The sequence below is a fragment of the Carettochelys insculpta genome, chromosome 1 (genome assembly GCF_033958435.1).
Source record: "Carettochelys insculpta isolate YL-2023 chromosome 1, ASM3395843v1, whole genome shotgun sequence".
NCBI classification, from domain to species: Eukaryota; Metazoa; Chordata; order Testudines; family Carettochelyidae; genus Carettochelys; species Carettochelys insculpta.
Genome location: NC_134137.1, coordinates 182,946,541 through 182,965,313, shown reverse-complemented (window position 1 = coordinate 182,965,313; position 18,773 = coordinate 182,946,541). Strand labels below are relative to the sequence as shown.

The 18,773-nt window shown below is 42.3% G+C and overlaps 1 protein-coding gene across 8 annotated transcripts in view; it reads left to right on the top strand.

The window, feature by feature from the left end:
• USP16 (ubiquitin specific peptidase 16) overlaps window positions 1-15,656 on the top strand; it is a 31,276-nt gene extending 15,620 nt beyond the window's left edge. For 6 of the 8 annotated variants that reach the window (XM_074997204.1, XM_074997219.1, XM_074997228.1 and 3 more), the window contains 13 exons: window positions 2,018-2,205; window positions 3,947-4,039; window positions 5,894-6,024; window positions 6,415-6,502; window positions 7,499-7,577; window positions 8,053-8,144; window positions 8,703-8,759; window positions 10,581-10,754; window positions 11,766-12,423; window positions 13,138-13,232; window positions 14,084-14,170; window positions 14,545-14,701; window positions 14,823-15,655. In XM_074997204.1, the coding sequence (XP_074853305.1) occupies window positions 2,018-2,205; window positions 3,947-4,039; window positions 5,894-6,024; window positions 6,415-6,502; window positions 7,499-7,577; window positions 8,053-8,144; window positions 8,703-8,759; window positions 10,581-10,754; window positions 11,766-12,423; window positions 13,138-13,232; window positions 14,084-14,170; window positions 14,545-14,701; window positions 14,823-14,944 (2,021 nt within the window). In that variant the 3' untranslated portion in view covers window positions 14,945-15,655. Of the gene's footprint in view, window positions 1-2,017; window positions 2,206-3,946; window positions 4,040-5,893; window positions 6,025-6,414; window positions 6,503-7,498; window positions 7,578-8,052; window positions 8,145-8,702; window positions 8,760-10,580; window positions 10,755-11,765; window positions 12,424-13,137; window positions 13,233-14,083; window positions 14,171-14,544; window positions 14,702-14,822 lie in introns of all 8 variants that reach the window. The other 2 variants (XM_074997247.1, XM_074997256.1) reach the window with 2 other exon arrangements.
• Window positions 15,657-18,773: the final 3,117 nt, after the last annotated feature.

Below are 18,773 nucleotides of genomic sequence, written 5' to 3'. Positions count from 1 at the left end.
GATGATGTTGAGATCTAATCCCAAGTTTATTTCCAGAGTTGTCAGATTTCCATTTTAAGTGGAAATCTACTAATCTTCCCATTTTCTTTCCCCACAAAACCCCATTTTTCTTCAAGGGATGAGAAATTTTACATCTTAGGTATTCTAGGTTGTTGCTATGTTATCTTGGTAAGCCAAAGCACTTCAGACAGTCTGTCTTTATTGCTGTAAGTAGCACTTCTAAGGCCTGGTCTAGACCTCAATGAAGTAAACACTACCTTTGTCATTGGGCTCTGCTGTATTCTTCATAACATTTGTGAGGCGAGTGGGGGCAGAGAGGAAGTTTCGTGCCTGCGTAGGGGGCTGAGGCAGAAGTCCCGGCAAGAAATTATCAGCAGCCAACCCCAAGGGAAATCAGGAAAGCCCAGAAAGATGCACTGAAAATCAGGATGCCTTGAAAAACCATGTTTGTGAGTGGGCATGAAGGGCATTGACTGGTTGTACACAAACACACAAACCTCAACTATGCTGTTTCCTTGCCCTTCATGAAACCCCCAATGAATAGCGAGCAGGCCCCAATGACAAGGGTCATGTTTACTTCGTTGAGGTCTAAGTGGGTCAGAAGGCACCTAAACCTGGCTTTTATGGCCAAAGGCACATTCTTCCTCCATTCTACACCTGCTCTGTCTGTAGTTAGAGCTCCTTACTGGAGTCCAGGGCGCCTGTGTCGGGATTCTTGAGCCAAGGGAACAAGGGGTAAGTAGGGCCACTTAAAATCGCTGTGCGCATTTTCACGCCATCAATGTTAATTTTCTGGTTTTGGACAAAAGTACTACTCTGGAGCCTTCTAAACAGAACAGGGTTCCTAAAGATTCACACATCATGCAATCTTACTGGGATGATGACATCAGAAACCCAGAACCACTTGTGGCGACTTTTTTCCCAGAAGACACTGGTACAAAATCCCAGAATGCTACGGGGTTGCAGGAACTATGGGATAGGTGCCCACAATGCACTGCTACCACAATCAGATTCAGGCAACCATGTGGGGACACACTAAATCAACTTTCTGAGCTGGTCAGGACACTCAACTTTGACTTCATAAAATCTATTGTTAAAAATTCGACTTGAACAAATTTGACTTTATTCCCAAGTATAGATATACCGTAAGGGGTAAGTCAGACATGATGTCATCTATGATATGGCTACTACACCCCTTCCTCTGAATAGGAAAAGTTCATTTTACTAGCGTACAGGATACCTTCTTTGCATGCTTTACATGCATCTCCCATATATGAATCCTGCCAGGCAGCTATGTGGAGTAATCCCATTGCTGTATTAAACAGTATGCCTACTAAAAGGTCATCTTGGTGGATCCCAGATCTGCCCTCTATTCATGTATTCCCCCCCGCCCCAGGAATCTCTTTATGTGTAAGAGTTTGAGTGAGGGGATAAGAGAGAAGGTTGCGTGTGGTTGCTTTTCGTTTTGTGTGTGTGGTTGTGGGGTGGGAAGACGCAAAGACTTTGCGGTTCTCATTTCATGTCATTGGCTTTAATGGAGTCAAGAATCTGCATACAAGCTCTAACTCCATCTTTTTAGGTGTTAAAAGGATTGACCTGAGAACACTTATATACAAGAGAATTCTGTTCTGCATTTTTCATTATAGGTCATGGTTGCTGTTTCATGGGCAGTGTGGTCTTAGATGCTGTAGTGATGTTGCTGTAGAAAATGCTAAGGTAGAATGACTTTTGACTCCACAGGTAGAAATTTCCAAGAACATACATTAATTTTAAGGTGTATGTATGTTAAATTTCAGGATTCAACTGATGTCTGTATTAAACAACATAGCATAGTTGGTCATGTTAAAGTGTGACATACAAGAAACTGAAAACCTAAACAAAAACTTCTAAAATATGCCATTTGAGTGCCAAGGGCTTAAAATTTTACCCTTCTAGTTTTCTACTACTGCTCGCCTACAAAATGTTAGGTAGTTGGGATGAGCTGGAAACCAATTCTAACTTTTCTTTTGCATTTTAGTATCAAAAGATGTAGAAAATAAAGAATTGGAAAATAAAAAAGTAGAAAAAGAGAACCAAAATGAGCAGGTAAAGGGAAAAAAGGAGGACATCATCAAAGAAGACAATTCTTCAAATAACAGCGAAGCAGTGACTGTAAAAGGACTTAGTAACTTGGGGAATACCTGTTTCTTTAATGCTGTTATGCAGGTATGCTAAACTGTGTTGGTTCTCTCACTCTTTATTCAGATTTTAATGTATTTTACTAGTATTAAAGAAGCTAACGTGGCAGGTGCTGTATAAATGTGCAGAAATGATCCCTGCCCTAAAGAACTTGTATTCTAATTGGAGGCCAAAGAGAAAATGTCACTTTAAGGGGGAAAAAATGAAAGGATTGGGGAAGAGAGACCTCCTGTACCTGATGTTGACAGTACCTAGCCATCACTTGTAGGCAGCACTAGAGAAATGTGTCATGAGAAAAAGGTGATATTCCATTCCTCATGGAAGTAAATGGTGGTTTTTGGGAGAAGCATTCCAGTTGGCATTCAGCACTGGTATCACTGATCGTGTACAATGGTTGGGAGAGAAGAATGACACAGTAAGGGCAGGTAGCTAAAAGGGAGCAGGTGCAGAGTTGTGAATGGTCTTGATGGTGAATATGAGAAGCTTGAATATGATATGATGAATAGGAAGCCAAAACAGGGACACAGAAAGGTTGGGATGCAGCAAGAATAATCTGAGTGGATTGGAGGGGGTGTGGTGTGTGTCGGTGAGGTCAGAAAGGAAGTAGCAGTAGTAATGAAAGATGAAGGCCTGAACTTGGGTTCTAGCGCTACCAGCCCCATTTTATAACTGAACCATGAGATACAAAGAGACTTACCCAAGTTCATGCCATGAGCTAATGACAGCCAAGAATAGAAGAACCACCGAGGTCTCCAGTGTCCCAGTCCAGTGCTGTCTCCAGTATGCTATACTGCCTTATTCACTAGCCCCTATTTGGAATTTTTATGAAACTTCAGGATTTAGGATACTGTCTCAATATGAGAGGCAGGAGTCAAATCTGTTCCCCAGTTTACAAGCCTAAATGATAAATAGGATGGTGATGCTGGCAGGATGTGGAAAGCTGGGTAGGGAGTTTTGGCTTCATGAAGTTAGAATGACTGATGAAAAATTTTGGAGGAGACACACAAAAACAATCTGGGAGTGGAAAGACAGGATTTGTGACTAGTGCAGACGAATTGCCCTTTTGTATTTATTACACTTCTATAATGACTCCCCTGTTTTGCCTATAATAGGAACTGTATACTGTAACTCGGAGTACAGAGGTAAAGAAACTAACTGCAAATGGTTGGTGCATAGTCTTTTAAATGTTTTAAGAAGCTCTTAATATCTGTAAAGTTCTCAACAAAAATAGCCCCACTTTCTCAAACTTCCTATAGATGTATTCAATGTGAGTTTTCTTATTAACTTCTAGGTGTCAAAAATGTTGTAAACACTATGGCTGTGTCTACATGGGTACAAATCTTCGAAATAGACATATTTAGAAGATTACTAATGAGGCACTGAATTGAATTTTCAGCGCCTCATTAGCATTAGGACGCTTCCAGCCGCGGCGCTTCAAAAACACGTGGCTACACGGGGCTGCTTTTTGAAAGGACCCGCCCCTTTCAAAATCCCCTTATTCCGATCAGTGATTGGATAAGAGGATTTTGAAAGGGGCGGGGTCCTTTCGGAAAGGAGCCCCGTGTAGCCACGCCGAGCTGCGCGTTTTTGAAGCGCTGCAGCTGGAAGCGTCCTAATGCTAATGAGGCGCTGAACATTCAGTTCAGCGCCTCATTAGTAATCTTCGAAATGGCCATTAGCCACACCCTGTGTTACTCATTTTAAATTGCATCAGTAGTTGACTTTTCCTAATTACCAGGAAATTAAGTAGATTTTTGCCTTTTTACAGAATTTATCACAGACACCAGTTCTGAGAGCACTTTTGAAGGAGATTAAAATGCCTGGAACAACAGTTACCATTGACCCACCAGAATTTTCAACAGTATGTACGCTGCAGTTTATAAAGTGAACTTTAGATTCATTAAAATAAAGCAGTTGTCTTTTTGTGGAGTTAAGGGAACTTTAGGGAAAAGACTAAGCCCTGGTTCCATTAAAGTCAATGACAGTTTTGTGATTGGCTACAGTGACACTAGGAATTCACCCAGGATGTGCAGTTAAGTGTGAGATTTAAAATGTTCAGTATTGTTAATTCATAGATGTGTTCACAGATGAAATGGCTATTTGAAGAATTGTGTAAGTTACCATCAATGAGATGTGGTCAGAGGCCACTTTCAACCAAATTTTAAAATTTGTAAATGAAAGAATAGTCACTGCCCTTAGATGGGACCCTGCTGTTCTTCGGCCTGTGTTCCGAGAAGCTTACACCTTTTTAAATACTGCAAAGCCTTGATTTAAAGGGTGTCTGTGTAACAGACTTTGGAAATAATGGACCTCGTCTGCAGGTGGTGCTGCTGAGGGCTCCATTGTCTGAGGAGTAGCTACAGTGCTGGTGGCGGGTCTGGCATGTGCAAGCCATGTCCCTTCTTGTCTGCCCACCTTCCCTTCCATGTCACCTGTGAGCTTCAAGGCCTCACCCTGGTGCCAGTGACCCTCACTTCACCCGGCATGTGTGGGCCGTGTGCCACTGGGTGGGCGGCGTGGCCCTGATGCTTGGGCTGGCACTGGAGGTGCTGGCATTGCTGGTGCACGAGTGGCGCCCGTGGGTCCATGATGTGAAGTGCTCTTCTTCCCTTCACCTGACGTGATGTGCCTGGGTGAGCTGGCAGAGGCACTCCCGGGGCTGCAGCAGGGTCAGAGACAGTGCCCACTCCGCCTTGTGGCTCGCCATTTCCCTGGCGGAACAAACCATTACAGTTTGCCGCGGAGGTGAGGCACCTGTCACTTGTGGCCCTACTTGTCAGCGCGCCCTTGCGGGACAGCTGTCCTGCACACCCAGGACGCAAGAAGCTGCATGGGTGGGAGGAGTGGGGCAGCTCTGGCAGGATGTGGGAGCTCTCCTGTCACAGCCCCATGTGTGTGGAGCGTGTTGGTGCCCAGCCGCTGCTGACAGGCTGGTGGTGGCAGCCGCACTCTGCCTTTGCATGGGTGGCTTGGAGCTGGGGGCGGGGGAGGCTGGAGGAGCCTCAGCACTGAGCATGTTGAGAGCCACAGGAGGTGGAAGGAGCCAGGACAGGGTGCAGCTCCTCTCTTCGTAATTGGGAGCGGGAGATGGAGGTGTGAGGAGAATAGGGCAGGAGAGGGAAGGGAATAGGGGGTGGGGAGGCAGAGGACAGGAGTGCGTGATGGGCTGGGAAGGTCAGTGTATTTTCATACTGTCTAACCATTTGCATTTAATGAACTTTCAGCATTAGTGGACACCCTTCCCCCCATCTTTGTCCGTTAAATCAACTAATTTATTGTGTTGTAAGATAAGCAAATCTCTACACACATAACTTGAGGGAATCTTTGAGTTATCTGTGCGTTGTAGATCAGGTACAAAACCAAAAACGTTGTCATTTTTTAAAAAAAAAATATAACGACTAGAAACCCAGAACATTCAGAGTTGAAATTAAACAATAATTTATCCTTTGTATGCTTAATGTTTATCTAAGGGCATTATGTAATAAGGAACGTTCTCCAACAATTTCTGCTGTATGTTAGCTTCTTTCCTATCGTTTTCTTTAGAAAATCCAAAGTTTAGGTTTTTTTTCTAAATGCTTTACAATGTATCATAATTCAGGAAGTTTTTAAAAAGTTCAGTTTTTCTAATACTGAAATAATTTTAAATGAATCTGTAATCCTGACTGAATTAAAAATGCAAATCAAATTGATTTTTGGTTTTGTTTTTTTTTAAAAGGAGCCTCTGGTGATAAAACTTGACCTTCCTGGGCCCCTTACATTAGCCATGTGCCAGTTCCTTTCAGAGATGCAAGAGACAAAAAAGGGAATTGTCACTCCTAAAGAGCTCTTTGCTCAGGTTTGTAAAAAGTGAGTATGTGCACATAATGCATTGTAATAATGACTGTAAAATGAATGGAATCATTGGATTATATAGTAGTAGGGCATGTTTTACCATTAACAAAGAAGTTTTAATTTAACTCTCTCAGTGCATGTGCTAGCAGAAGTTCAGATGTTACCTATAAAATTTTCAAAGACCTTGGGTTGACTAAAATAGAAATGGTTTAAAGTGAAGTGAAGAAAGCATATAAAATGAGACTTTCTACCCTCCTAGCTTTGTGTTTTTCAGAAGCTACCACATACATATGGGAATTTGTTTCATCAGAACTTGAGACTTGTTTTTGTCTTCTGTGGACAAATTGAAAATAATTAAAATTTTATGTATATATAATATAAAAAATTCTTATTATGTCTAAACAGAGCAATACGGTTTAAAGGTTATCAACAGCAAGACAGCCAGGAATTGCTTCGTTATTTACTGGATGGGATGAGAGCAGAAGAGATCCAAGTATGTATTTATTTCATTGTGGTAAATATCAGTGGTGGTGTTCAATAAAGCGCTAAAATCAGTATACTTAGAATAAACTTTATCCTTAATGTCTCTTAATGTTAGGTGCACTGTGAACAGAGCTAATTGTTTGTTGTTTTAGATCATTTTGGTAGGTTTGCAAGGAATTTTTAGACCACCTCCCTTGCAGCTCACACTGAACTGACTTCTCCAGATTATGATTTGCATGATTGTGTGAGCCACAGTAGGTTTTTGAAAAGGGCTAGTTAGATTTCTTTATCTTTTCTCTCTTCCCAAACTAAGCTGTTTCATCGTCCATACAAGGAGGCTTTTTAGGCTTCTACCTGCAGTCTTCAGTGTCAGAAGAAGGGAGTCCACCTGATTATTCTTGGAAGGGAAAATAAATCCATGAATATTATTCTCTAGGTGGTTCTGGGAGGTGTGTTCTGGTGAATCTTCCATTATTTTCTGTCTTCTGATGATTATGTACCAGTAGAATCAAGCTTACTAAATGGTATGTTGTGCCCATGTTGAAAGCAATTGGGCCACAATTAACGTAACAAGAACTTGGAATAAGTGTCTGAAGTCCCTCATAGATGCAGATATTAATATTGTAGAAGCACCTTTAAAAGCAATTGGTTTGGAAGGCTGGCAGTTGTCTAAAAAGTTTTGTTTTAGTAAGGTGAGGGAGAAATGCCTTTTGGAAGTTTCATGGTTTGTTGGCATAGGTGCTTGGTTTGGAGATTTTCATTCTTGGCTTTCCTATTAAGTACGTTAACCAAAACACCTGATAATGGCTTTAAATAAAAAGCCCAGATGAGGGATGTATTTCGTGGTTTTTGCAGACAGTTGTTAATTTCCTAGTATGGTTATATTTTATTAATCCTTTTTAATTGGTGAAAATGGAATTATATTCAACTGAAATGCTTAACTGAACACATATTTAGGAAGCAATGTTTTCTAAAGTCTTATGATGGAATTTTAATTTACTTTCAGCGAGTAAGTGTTGGAATATTTAAGGCATTGACTGACTCTGACCAGAAAAATGAAGAAGAGCTAAAAAAGAAAATTAAAGGTAAAATAAAAATTAAAAATTATTTTTGATTGAAACCAAGACAATGCATTACTCATACCTTTTTTTTACTATTTTTCAAAAGTGATTTAGCTGCATGAGTTCGAACACATTTTCTAAATTAATATATATTTTTAGAGCATCATCCTCTTCTTCAAAGGGCTTTTTGATGTCAGTGGAACACTATCATGGATAAAATAAGCAAGATTTGACCCTAGCCTTATTATACATTATGTGATCTCTAACTATTTTTTTCAAAAACTTATCTTCCTCTTTTTCACCATGCCTTTGTACCACTGCATTCTCTCCTCCCAAAACCTGTGAAGCTTATTTTTTTTCCTGCAGGAAAAGATACTCAAAGAAAAACAAATGCAGAACAGACTTTATATTGCATCTTCCCTATTTATGGCAGCTTAACATTGAATCAAAGCAGTCACTAATATGTAGGTGAAGACATAATTTAATTCTCTATTTTCAGAGTTTGAAAAGAGAAAGGCAATACCAACTTTTGTGGACAGAATCTTTGGTGGTGAATTAACTAGTACAATCATGTGTGAGGAGTGCAGAACGGTAAGTGGAACATCTGCTTGATATAGTCTGAAATGACATGTACAAGACTTACGCACAGAACCAAACAGTGATATAAGTAGAAATGTATTGTAAATCTCATCTGTGCTTCCAGGACATGATGATGGGATAAAAACTGAAGGTTGCAGAGGCTTGTATTGCAGCTTCTCTTCATTTTGAAAAACTGCAGAGATCTTGAGTTATGGCTTAGAGTAGGGATGTTGAGTTTGGTTCGTGGATTCGTTTGTAAATATAAATTATGACTGTGTGTAAGAAAGAGCGTTTATTGGGTGCAGTCACAAAAACCGGCAAAAGAAAAGAGAAATATATAGCAGAGATCTACATTCAAAAAATTTTAAGTCAGGACTGTTTTTCTTTAAATGCCGAAAGTTAAGAGCTTAAATTTCTTAGACTAGTATATCAATAAATGACTAGATTTCAAGAAATGGTGAGTCCTCCCCCATCCACAGTGCATCAGTAGGGGAGTGCTAGCTTCTAATTTTTGTTTAGATTTCTAACAAAGAAAATCTGTTCATATTAAGTAAAATCTGTTTGCTTAAGGTGTCCTTGGTCCATGAGTCTTTCCTTGATTTGTCACTTCCAGTGTTAGATGATCAGGTAAGAACCAGAGGTATTTTAAATGCTGTTTTGGTATGCGATTCTAATTGTTAGTTGGATACTAGAGAGGAAATTTCTAAAACGTAAGTAGTTACGAAAGGTTCTTATTTCCAATAAACTTACCTAATAAAATCACATAAAGAAATGCATTGCCATTTTCTATCATTTTATTAACTTAAGTCCTGTAGCTTGTGGTTACACAAACACTCTTGGAAAATTTTCTGATGATTGCAAATGCTAGCGTAAACAGGACACTGGGGATTTTAATGCCATGTCAGTTAAACTTCTAGCTATTACTTAGAAGCCTTGGTCAGAGCAGAAAAAATAATGTACTGTATTGAAAGACTGGCTGATTTTAAAAAGTACATAATCCCAGCTAGGCATTCGTCAGGGTCGTGAGTTTGAAATTTTAAATTTCATGATATTAGTGTGTCAAAATCCATACTTTTCAGAGGCAAATCAGAGAACTCTTCAGATATTAAGTTCCTGTCTGTTTACTATGCTGGGAACAGTCATAGAGGGTTCCTAGCTAATGCTGATCCTTATCAAATACTCTCAAGGTGAAGAGACATGTGGTTAGAGCAGATACCATGGGAATTCACTTATTTAACTAGTCCAGTGTATAAACATTTCAACTTAGATTTAGATTTATAGCTCAAAGTCTTTCATTTTTGCCCTCAGCACACACATTATCTCCTTTCATCTTCAAAACATGCACAAAGAGTACTACAGGTTGAATTTCCATAATTAAATTTCTGGACTTCCCTCCTCTGGCAACATCTGTGCTCTGGCATCCTCCTAGGTACACCCAGATGGGAGCACTCATGTAGAAAAGCCAGGGGGCCCCATGCTCAGCAGCTCTTCCCCCGCCCTTCCAGAGCACTACAGCTGGCTCATTTGTGGTTCAAGCTCAGGGAGGGAGGGGGAGAAGCCTGGTCAGTAGCGGTATCTGGAGGAGGAGGGAGGGTGGCCTCAGACCTCATGATCAGGAGCACAGCTCGACAGCCCTGGGCCTGCACTCCTGGCCCCTGCGTATAGGGCCGTGTAGCCACCCTGCCTCTTCTCCAGAGCTGCCCCCCAGTGCCCAATCAGTCATTGCCAGTCCTTTGTTGCTGCCAGAGTAAGGCTCCACAGCCAGCTGCAGCAGAGGAGCTATCAGTGACTTTTCCTGGTCCAGCAAATTCCCTGGTTTGGGACCAGTCAGGTCCTGAGGGTGCCAGATCAGGGAGATACAACTTGCCCACTAAAAACCAACACTGAAGGAAGTAACTTTGATGTATATATTTCAACCCAAGAGTGTTTGAATAAAATGTTACTTAACTGAGCTGGTATCTTTTCATACTAATAAAAGCAAACAAGACGGCCTGATCTTCCGAGCACTTACTGCTTAGTTTAGGGTGACTGCAATAAGTATCTAAGATATTTTGTATCTTTTCTGAATTCAGTGAAATTCATATCAGTAAACCTGAAGGTTAAGTGTCATCTTTAAATGTTTATAGCTTGTTTCTGCCACCTGGATTCACAGTGAGTAGGACTGTACTCTGCAAGCATAGATTTCAGTAGGATTGCTTGTAGAATAAGGTACTACTCAGTAAGAGCAGCAGAATCGGGCTTTTAGAGTGTGTGGGTGTAAATGTTTTATTCTAACCCCTAAACAGGTAACAGCTTAATTTGAAAAAATCAGAGTAATATACCAAACTGCAATTTTCCTTTTTGGTATTGATTTTGAGGGGAAAAAAAACATAACTGATATTAAATTAATTTTTTTATCTTTGAAACTATGATAGTGGCACCATTTTTGTCTGCTGTTCTGATTTTTAGAGTGTTAAGAAAAGTTCAAAAGAGAAAAATATTAAAAATATTAAGGAAAAGGAAGATGAAGATGATGAAGAGGATAAAGACAATGACAGTTATATGAAGGAAAGGGGTGATCATCCTGGTGCAAGTAAGCACCTGCAGAAGAAAGCAAAGAAACAGGCCAAAAAACAAGCTAAGGTTGGTTATGATGCAAAACCAAGTATTAAGGACTTTCACCCTAGGGCTAGTGCTACACTCATCTCTAGTGCTGGCAGTTTGATGCAAAGGAGCAGTCTTGAAAATGCAAACTGGCTGCTTATTTGCATATCTGAGCTGCTCATTTGCATTTTCACAGTAGAAAACTAACTGTTCTGCTGCAAACCCACCCCCCCCCCCCCGCCTTTGTCGGAAGCCCCTTTTGCCTGATTTTTTTTCCAGGGGTAAGGGGCTGCCGACAATGTGGGGTTTTGCCAGCAGAACCAAGTCTTCACTGCTTGTTTTCTACCGTGAAAATGCAAATGTGCAGCCATTTTGTATTTTTGAGACTGCTGATTTGCGTCAAGCTGCTGCCACTAGCAGTGAGTGTAGCACTAGCCTAGGTGTATTGCAAAATGCTAGACTTTTTGTTTAGTCCACTTTATATGTGGGCTGATCATTTGCAATGGGGCAATTAAAAAATTTCTCCCAAGTGCAAAGTTTACAGGAACAAATATCTTATTTTACCTGTTGTGAAGCTGTATTTATTTTCTGTTGCTGGATTTTCTAAAGCAACACCTGATTATATTCCCAGAACTACTAAAGTAGCCAGCCATATGCTTCCTCTCTAGAGTAGCATTAACAAATGTACATCAGAAGGCTTTTCTTTTTATCAGTGACAGCAAGAGAAACATTCAGATGGTTCTGGAGGAACGAAATTAAGAAAGAAAACATTTTGGGGACATAAAAGAAATTCATATATGGATTGCAGTAAGCTTCGGGAGACTTTGACTTAGAAGTTTGGTGAGAGTGATACAGTACTGATTTTATAATCATGCCATCTGATTGTCATGATCGCTAAATTAGATTAGCCCCATTACAACTCCTGTTGCTTATAGTAATAAGGTATTTTCTAAATAAAGGGTGCATAGCTAATAAAAATACAGCAACTTTTTTTTCCTCTGCTTCTTATACAATATTATACTGTGTGTCCACTGCATATTTTTATTTTAGAACCAGCGTCGCCAGCAAAAAATTCAAGGAAAGATGTTTCATGTAACTGATGTATGTTCTATGGAACTGTCTGAAGAAAATGTGAAGGATGATGAAGAAACAAAGGGAGAAACGAACTCTGAAGTCACTGACCTGAAAGAAGAGAAGTCTTCCAATGAATGTGAAGAACTTTGCTTAAATCAGATAGACTTAAATGATCAAGAGAATAGTGCAGATGTACATAGTGCCCATGAATGTGTAGAAAATCCACAACAAGAATATGAAGATGATGAAACCAACATGAATGTTGGTGTGGAAGACTTTGTTTCTACTACTGAGTGTGTTGGGGGATTTGACAATCTATGTGTTGAAGATTATCATGCGGAAGAGGAGGAACTTGCTACTAATTTAGAAGATTTACACTTAGATGTAGCTACTGACTCTGATATGGATATCTTGGATGACAGTCATATGACCAAGTTAAAAACATATGAGGTAGTGAATGAGGACCCAGAAACTGCCTTTTGTACACTTGCAAACAGAGATGATCTAAATATAGAAGAAGGTTCAATCCTTCATTGTTTATATCAGTTCACTTACAATGAGAAACTCAGTGAGACCAATAAGCTGCTCTGTGATGTATGTACACAAAGACATGGACCAAAGAATAGTGGAAAAAGTAAGCCAATTAGTTTTACTTAAAAACTAAAAAAACTGCTCTGAATCTTTCCATTTCTTCTACTTCATTCTCTGTTTTTAAACAGGTTTGGATGTGTATTTTCTATTGGATATATTGATGCCCATTATTTAAGGGCCAGGCTGAACCCTCTACTCTTATTATTGAGTACTTACTCATGAGCAGCCCCATTGTCTCCAATGGAATGACTTGTAAGTTACCTGTAGCATAGAGCAAGGGAGCTCACAGTCCTACTCATAGTAGAATGGAACATTAAATAGTTTTTTTTCTTTTTTGTTCTAGTGTATTTTTGTTTTTGTTTTGTTTTGTTTTTACATCCTTTAAGTGTTAAACTTTTATAGTTACTGCAGCACACGAGCCATAGAAGGAGAACACGTGGGAATTTGCCCGGCAGACAAATAAAATCACCATTCAGCATCTAAGTCTGTAGAAGTCCTAGAAGCGAGTGTTAGAAGTCACCCTATTCAAGCAGATGTGGTGATTTAATATAAACTAGCTAATCTCTTAAACTAGGACCATGCGAAAGATGGTAGCTTGTAAACATTCATAATTTTGAAGGGAAATCATCAGTTAAGTATATTATAATTATATATGAAATAAAGCATTGTTTCTAGTCCACAGAGGAATTTTCAGTGTTAAATTATTCATTCGATTGTTCTTGACTGTCCGTCCAATGGTGCGCTCTCTTTCCTTTAGGTGAGAAGAAGTATGTTTACACTAATGCCAGAAAGCAAATGTTAATTTCTCTTGCACCTCCAATTTTAACACTTCACTTAAAGAGATTTCAACAGGTATTGTTAACTGTTACTCTTGTATAGAAATGAGCCATTGAAGTTAGTGGATCTTGACTTTTTGATAAATGTGTTCCATTAACTACTATTCTTTCCATAACTTTAGAAATCTTCCTGATGCATTCATTTCTGCTACTCTTGTTTACTGTAATACCTCTTATAACTCTTGAGTTCTTCAAAGAAATATTACTACCAGGAACGAAGGCTTAAAAAATGGGGACAGAAACATTGACTCATGCTGAAAAACAAACTTAGACTAAATATGGAGATGGATGGTCTGCAACAGAGATTTGCTCACAGATGTACAATCATAGAAAGTAGTGCAGCTAAGAGACATTTGAGTGCTGGTGATGGGCTCATAAATTAGAAACAAGCTTGCAATGTGAGCATGCCTTTTTTGAAGGGCGTGAATATACAAAGCATCATATTAATTAGAGGTAATATTCCTTCAGTGCCTAAATTATGGCGTTTAGTTTGGGGTTCTTCAGAATCAGGAACACAGTGATTAAACAAGTCAGAAATGAGAAGGGGAGAATGAATATCAGGATCAACTTAAAGCTTAAAATACTAATTATACCCTAGCCAAATAATCAAGTAGACACATAACTATCTAAGTCGCTGAAAATCCAGGGAGTGAAGGGAATTGGGTATGGTGACCCAATGGGTTATATTTGCAATTAAATTAAAGACATTTTGCAAGCTTTCCTTGATATTGAGCTTGTGTCTTGAAGTTTTGTGGGAATGTTCAAAAATAACTAAACTTGTAACCTTGCAAGAAGAAATGTATATCACCTGTTTGTGTATGTCAGGTTTTAAAGGGCTATGTTTCTTCATTTCTATCCTATTTCTAGGCAGGATTTAATCTACGGAAAGTTAACAAACACATAAAGTTTCCAGAAGTGATAGAATTGGCTCCTTTCTGTGCAATTAAATGCAAAGTAAGTTTAAAAAATATTTTTGAAATAATTCAAAAAACCAGTCAACCCTTACAGCAAGAGGTTAAGTGTTTAGAAAACTATTTTGGATCATATCAAAATTTCACTGACCACATCATATAGCAATAGATAGATGATTGTCTATGTAGGTACTGTTAAATTCTTATGTTAGAAATCTGCTCCAGTGTAATTCAGATTTCAAATACTGGTCATAGCCACTGTCATTAATACAGTTTTTACACTGATGAGTAGAATCAGAACTGACTCAGTACAGAACAGTGGAATCAGAACTGACTTGTTTGAAAGGCTGAGATTTCAGCTGGGTTGACATCTCATCTGTACTATGCTGGAACTGTAACAAAATTGTCACTTTGCAGAACGTTGCTGAAGGGAGTACAAATGTCTTGTACTCTTTATATGGGGTGGTTGAACATAGTGGCACAATGAGGTCTGGACACTACACTGCCTATGCCAAGATGAGACCTGTGAGAAACCATCTTTCTGATTTTGTCCTCCATGGAGAAATTCCCCAAGGTAAGCATCACCCATATTTTCACAACAGTCTGATCTTAAGTGGAATTTCTATAACTGGTAGTATTTTATCATGTTTCTGCTTTAGCACTACTTTTTAAGGGTTTGTTTTTTTTTTTTACAGCCTTAGAAATGAAATCAGCAGGACAGTGGTTTCACATCAGTGATACACATGTGCAACCTGTGGCTGTATCTAAAGTGCTGAATTCACAAGCTTATCTGCTGTTTTACGAAAGACTGCTATAAGTCACCTGGGACGCATTTCTCATCCAATACTGTATGGTTTCTAAACATCTTAAAATAAAGGTTAAATCAGAGAAGAGTGACCTATAAATCATGTTCAGTTAGACTTGCAAGTGTCTACTGCATAAATCTCATGCTTCCTAGAAACATTAACTTATGCTTTCCCAGTAGTTCCATTGTTTTTCTTAAATAAAAGAAGCTATTTTGTTCTTTTTTCATAACTTCATGTCTGAAGCATTATTGACACCTTTGAACAATTATTTCTGGCAGTCAACATGTTTCTCATATTACTTTGAGTGGTGTTTGATTCTGCAGAAACCTGTATTTAATTGACTCTGCTAGAATTTTAATAAAGGATCTCATTACCTAACCTCATGTAGCTACTTTTACTCTGTGTTGCAGAACAAACATCTTTGTGGGCAAGTTGGGTTAGGTAATGTTTTTGGAACAACTACAGTTTGACTTGAATCCTTGTCTTTTATGCACAGACCTCTTCCTTGGAGCATATTGTGCCTTACCTAGCAGAATCCCTTACATATGTACCAATGTCTTTTTCCACCTAGTTGTGTCTGAAGGAGGTATCTTTTCCAGATTTCTAGGAGAATTTTCGGTGGCTCAGAAGCTTGTTTCTGACCAGTGTAAACCTTAAATATTGAAATACTGAACAGAAATATCTGTTCTGGTACGGCTATGATCTGAAGAAGTGGGTCTGTCTGAGGAAAGCTCATCACCTAATAAATTATTTTGCTAGTCTTTAAAGTGCTACTTGACTGCTTTTTTGTTTTGATAGTATACAGACTAGCACGGCTCCCTCTCTGTTACTAATTTAGAAATGGTAATGCAATGGATACTTTCATCTAAGCTCTAATTTCACATTGTTCCAGTTTGAACAAAAATTGTTGCCATCTAATCACTCTATAGTGGACTCAGTAGAATATGTTCACTTGACTTTTCTCTGCTGTCAGTTACTATTGGTAGCATTCTGAGACTGAAAATGGAGTGGACATAGGTACTGAACTTTGATTTTGTGCTCTGGTGAACGCTGCAAAGGAGAATGAAGGAACAGAAAAGGATTAGCTTTCAGAAAAGATTCAACAGCTACTGTAAAACTTCTGAGATCAGCATCCTCGTGGGCCAGGTGTGGTAAAAACACATAGGCCGCATCTACGCTAGCCAGCTACTTCGAAGTAGCCAGCACAACGTCGAAATAGCACGCACTGCATCTACACACACCGTGCGCTACTTCGATGTTGAAATTGATGTTAGGCGGCAAGACGTCAAAATTGCTATTCCTGTCAGAAGATGGGAATAGCGTCCTACTTTGAAGTTAAATGTCGAAGTAGGGCATATGTAGATGATTTGCGTCCCACTACTTCGAAATAGTAGGGTCCTCTGTGGCGGCAATCAGCTGAGGGGTTGAGATGTGCTGTCCAGCCCCTGAGGGGCTCTATGGTCATCACGCGCAGCAGCCCTTAAAACACCATGGACCCAGATGTCCTGTGGTGGGAAGCTGAGTGCGTGCAGGGAGCAGCACGCAGACATCCACTCAGTCATGGCATCCAGCCAGCCCCCAGAGCACCCCCAGGACCCCCCGGGGGCCAAAACGCAGTGGGGGCCCCTCCTGGTTGGAGGCCGAGCTCCGGGACCTGCTGGAGCTCTGGGGTAAGGAGGAGGTACTCCACGTGATGGGGAGCAAGCGGCGGAACACAGAAACGTTCGCCTGACCGGCCGAGGGTCTGGCTGCCTGGGGTCACCCTTCCCGCACTCTGGATCACGTCCGTAGGTGAAGGAGTTGCAGCAGGGTTACGCCCTGGCCTGGGACTTTGCCAGCCAGTCTGGGGCCGCCCCCGCCACTTGCCTCTATTACAGGGAGCTCAAGGCCATCCTGGGCCCCTGGGACGCCATCTGCCCCCTCAGCGACACTGGACACTGTAGCTAAGGAGTCCCAGCAGGCCTTGGAACTGGAGGCCTGATCCGCACCCCGGGGCCCACCCGAGGAGCCATCCCATGGGACTGCTGGAGAGGGGACCAGCAGGGAGGAGGGGGAGCTCCTCATTTACCTCCCCTCCTGGAGCACCAGCCAGGCATCCGCCCACTGGGTTTCCCCCCGACCATGGCAGTGGATGGTCAGGTATGTACCCCACAGGACACACACCCTGGCCCACAGGGCGGGGGCACCAGATGTGACTGGGGGCCTCCCACAGACCCCCGACCCACAACTGCCCAGCCACAGCATGGCCATCGGTGCCTGTCAGCACCCACACCCGTGGACAGTGCAGTGCCCTAACCCTCTGGAGGGGGGGGGTACCATGCAATGGGGCCACCAACAGGGACACCACACCCACAGAGGGGGGACGGGGGTATAGGCCATGAGCCAGGGCACAGTACTAACAGCCTTCCCTTCCCTCTCTCCCCCTTTCTGCAGCCGTGCCATCTAAGGCCTTGGGCAGCCAGACACCCTGTGCTGTCCTGGAGAGCCTGCCAGAGGTCAGGCACTGCCAGGACCAGGCGCACCGCCAAGGCCAGGACAGGCATACCACCACTGGACTGAGGTGATGGCCCCTGTGGACCCCCAGCTCCTGGCAGCTCTCTGGCACCAGGTGGAGGTTGCCGAGAAGAGGCTGCGCTTCGACCGCAAGTAGTCTACCTGGCGCTGGGCATCGTGGCAGGAGTTTATGGGGATTTTCAGGGACATAAGGGGTTGTTCCAGGAGGCTGTGGCCCGGCTTCTGTCCTGCGTGCCTCCCCACCTGCCACCCCACCTGTCTTGCCTGCTGCCCCACAGCTGAAGACCGGCTGGTGGAAGCATCCCGGCCCTACCTGCCGGTCCTCCTGACTCCCAGCCTGCTGCACCGGGGACTGCGGACAAGCGGGGAGGGCCCGCGACTTGAACCTGCTGGGGATCGCACCCCTTTACCCACACCCAGAATGATGGGCCAACAGCCGAGCCGTCTGCTGGCCCTCCATGTATATAGTTGTCCCCCCATACGTATATTAATTGCAATTTGTTGTGCACATACCATACCAGACAGTTCTATGAGTTATTCAATAATCCAGAGTTTTATTTTTCCAAAGAACTTTGTGAGACGCATGCTTGTTGGGGAGATAGTGCGCAGGTGGTGGGGGTGGTGCACGAGAGGCCTGCGGGATGGCCAGGGAGGTGCTCAGAGGGCCCCCTGATCTAAATGGGCCCACAGGGCCTCTCAGACCCCTACCCCCTTTTGATGGGCCTGGCGACTGGGTGCGGCAGCTGGCTGGGGAAAGACTGAGCCAGCATCGACTGCCCACCTCTGGACGAAGGCCTCCCCTTTGCTCGCGACCATGGGGAGTGTGCAGTATGCACCCACAACCTGGGGGATGTTCTGGAGGCCAACGTCCAGGCAGGCGAGGAGGCACTGACACCAGCCCTTCAAGCAGCCGAAGGTCCTCTCCACCACCTGGCGGGTGTGGGTCAGGCGACCGTTGAACTGCTCCTGGCTCGCACTGAGGTGGCCGGTGTACGGGCACATGAGCCAGGGCTGGAGGGGCTAGGTCGCATCTGCCATGAGGCGGGGGAGCACAGTGGTGTCCCCCAAAGGGATCTCCTTCTGGGGGATGTAGGTCCCCACCTCCAGCCGGTGGCACAGGCCCAAGTTCCAGAAGGCAGGGGCATCATGTGTATAGCAGAGTCAACCCACATAGACATCCTGGAAGCGCCCTGGCTGTCCACCATGGTCTTCAGGACCACGGAGTGGTAGCCCCTCTGGTTTTATGTATCGTCCCCCACTGTGGTCGGGTGTGGACAGGGATATGGGTCCTGTCTAGGGCCCCAAAGCAGTTTGGGAACCCCTTGG